Source organism: Trametes versicolor, assembly GCF_000271585.1.
Source record: "Trametes versicolor FP-101664 SS1 unplaced genomic scaffold TRAVEscaffold_13, whole genome shotgun sequence".
In the NCBI taxonomy this organism is placed as follows: domain Eukaryota; kingdom Fungi; phylum Basidiomycota; class Agaricomycetes; order Polyporales; family Polyporaceae; genus Trametes; species Trametes versicolor.
Genome location: NW_007360333.1, coordinates 293,879 through 296,855, shown reverse-complemented (window position 1 = coordinate 296,855; position 2,977 = coordinate 293,879). Strand labels below are relative to the sequence as shown.

The following is a 2,977-nucleotide window of genomic DNA, read 5'->3' as shown; positions in this document are numbered from 1 at the left end:
CCGTACCGCGCCCTGCCGCTCTGCGCTCTCGAACCCGCCCCGCATCGCAGGTCGGGTGTGTACACGGACGCCGCGGCGCGACGATGTAGGCCGACCCCGAGTGTGCGCACGTACGGGCGGATACGGCGGTGGCACCACTTTCACATACATCAACTCCCGCCGTTGCGGCGTCGCCTCGAGTACGCGCCACCGCCTTCCAGGTCACCCCCGGCACTCGATCACGGAAGAGCGCAAATTCGGGCATTGCGCCCTCCCGGACACCGCGGATGTCGGCTGCGTGCCCTGGAGATGCAGCCGGCATAGGCAAGGACATAGACACACGGCGAGGACGGCTCCTGCGCAGTGCCACTATCTCGTAAGTCCGAAATTACCTCGCCGTGTGCGGCCGATTCGTATTCGCTGACGAGCACGATCATAAACACGTCGAGATGAGCCGTGCGTGGATAACGGCGGCGTTGATGTGGGGCTACTACGACGTCGCGTGCGGGGAAGATGCGGTGCGCTTCCTCGCGTACGAATGGTAATTGAACTCAATCAAAGGCACCCAGAAGCAGGTATGTCCAACGGCGACGATTCTGCGGACTGACCAGCGTGCAGTGCCATCCACTCGGTGCTGCTTGCACACGGCGGGGTTGCTCCTCGCCCGTCTCTGCAAGAAGGGACAGTATCCAGTATGCGTGTTACAATTCACGGGATGTTAATGATGTTGACCGGCTGCTGTGCATCCCTGCGCCGTCCTTGCAGAGTCTCTTTACACGACACCTGTGCCTTCGCCTACCGATTGCCGTTGTGTATCTTGGCTCTGCGGTTCCTTGATTGCGTCCCCGGGCCGACTCCGACCTCGGCTGGTGCTTCCAGTTGCTCGAACATCTCGCGAGTATCGGCAGTATGACATCTACAGATTGAGCTCTAGCATCCCACGATCTGCCCGTCTCCATTCACGTCGCTACCAGCTGCCTTCCCGCCCTGTGCTACCCGCCTCTGTGGCCAGCCAGCGCTCATGTTGTGTAATTTATGTATTGCCACTTGCATGTGAATGAGGCGGCCGTGGGCACGTCAATTTGAAGACATGCTTGCTCTGCAAGTCTGCGTACACATGTATGTGCCCCGCGCCTGAGCTTGTGTGAATGAGCTCCGCCAGGAGATATCAAACCCCGGTGTGACGATCTACTTGTGCAAATCATTGTGATGCGGACGGGCAGGTGCACTGTGAGCTATACATGGATGCAATCATGTATTACCTAAGTTCCCCCTGCAAGCGAGGGCTTCCAAGACATTATTAGGGACCTAGAGCCCTCGCTTCCAACTCGAGCACGCACACAGGAACATTTCAAGCAGACTGGGGTGTCTATTTCAGGATGTACCATGCAGATGCCATGAATTTCAGCTCACATGGCAACGCCGCAAAGCACTGCCGCTGTGCGTGCGCCATCCCAGCAAATACACCAACACAACGGGAGTTCTCGTTGGAGGATATTCAGAAATGCATGCGTGTTCGTGTCGCACTTACGAGTGATCGGGGCTGTCCGGGCACCGTGCGCGCCGGGTCTTCCAAGCTCGCGCCAATTTCCGCGCCGCCTAGGTCTCTGCGCCTCGGCGCACTCATGATGTAACCGACATTTTCGACGGCGAGTGCGCAGCTCTTGGCGGTCGAGTCGAGTCCGTGGGGCATTCCAGAGCGTCCACACGATGGCCGCGGTGCGTGCGCGAGACAACCACGCGCGTGAACGCATCCGCACTCGGTACACCGCGAACACCTGTACGTGCGTGGACGCGGGTGGAAAGCTGGTCTTCCTAGCTCGTGCACACTGTCTGCGTCGTTTCGTAGTGTACATTGTCGATGTCGAGTGGATCGGGGGCCAGGGGGCAGGCAGGACGGGATGACCCGTACCCGCTCACACGGAGATCGATCAGTCCCGTGCGCCCTCCGAAACGGGCCACCGGACGTCTGCGAGCACGGCCGCGTACACTCTGCGCGTCTCGACGCGATCTGCGAAGAAAACGAAAAATGCCACTTTCGACCGATTTCGAGGGCGCACACAGCGAATCGCGCGTACCTCCCGCATTCCGCCTCCGCAGGACGCGTCCTTCGAACGGCGTGCTCCCCAGAGCATTGCGCACCAGCCCCTGCGTTCGCAGGCGCGTTCGACGACTTTCGCATTTCGCCATCTCGCAGCGGGCCGGCCTCGAGCCCAAGACGAGCCCCTCGTCCGGCGTCCCCAGCGGCCCCAGAGACGGCGGAGCGTGCGCGGACGACGGCGCCGTCGCGAGCACGAGCGCACAGCACCCGTTCCGCGCACACAGCACCATCTGCGGGCCGATTTTGGGTCAATTTCGAGCGAGTTCGAGGACGGGCGCGAGAGAATCGCACGTACCTCGGTCAGTTCGCCGCCGCAGAGCGTGGAATTCGGACGGCGGGTGCTCCTGAACGGTTCACACGCGCCCCTGCGCTTGCGCGCGATTTCTACGAGTTTGAGTTTTCGCCGTATGGCGGCGAGATGGCAGAGTCCGGCGCAATGCACCGCATGCGAGTACCCACCGCCAGCCTTCCCCATTCTCAGCAATTGCGCGACGCGCTCAAACGACTGTGTAGACGTATGTATGAGGGTGCAGCACAATCTCTCCGCACACAGGGCCGCCTGGAAACGAAATCCAGGTCATTTTCGACTGGATTTCGAGGGCAAAGCCAGGAAATCGGGCGTACCTCCGTCAGCTCGCTTCCGCAGGACGCGTCCTTCCGACGCCGAGTTCTCAGGAACGTTTCGCACCATCCCTGCAATTTGCGCGCAGATTTGACGACATTTAGTTTTCGGCCTTCAGCGCCGTGTCGATCTCGACCGTCTCACACCCGAAAACGAACCTCGCCCGCTGCCCTTCACAATTGCAGGGCCAGCGCAGAGTGGTCGAACGATGTCGCCGTCACACGTACGGAGTCGCATGACATGTTCTGCGCGTGGAGTCGCGTATTTTCCTGGCT

General features: G+C 60.6%; 1 protein-coding gene across 1 annotated transcript; it reads left to right on the top strand.

Annotated features, from left to right (window-relative positions):
* Positions 1 to 1,594: 1,594 nt before the first annotated feature.
* TRAVEDRAFT_31777 (uncharacterized protein) lies at positions 1,595 to 2,537 on the top strand (the record flags this gene model as incomplete). Its single annotated transcript, XM_008045831.1, has 3 exons — positions 1,595 to 1,990; positions 2,058 to 2,310; positions 2,376 to 2,537. Coding segments are annotated over exons 1-3 (525 nt in total), but the record flags the coding sequence as incomplete, so codon positions are not given.
* Positions 2,538 to 2,977: the final 440 nt, after the last annotated feature.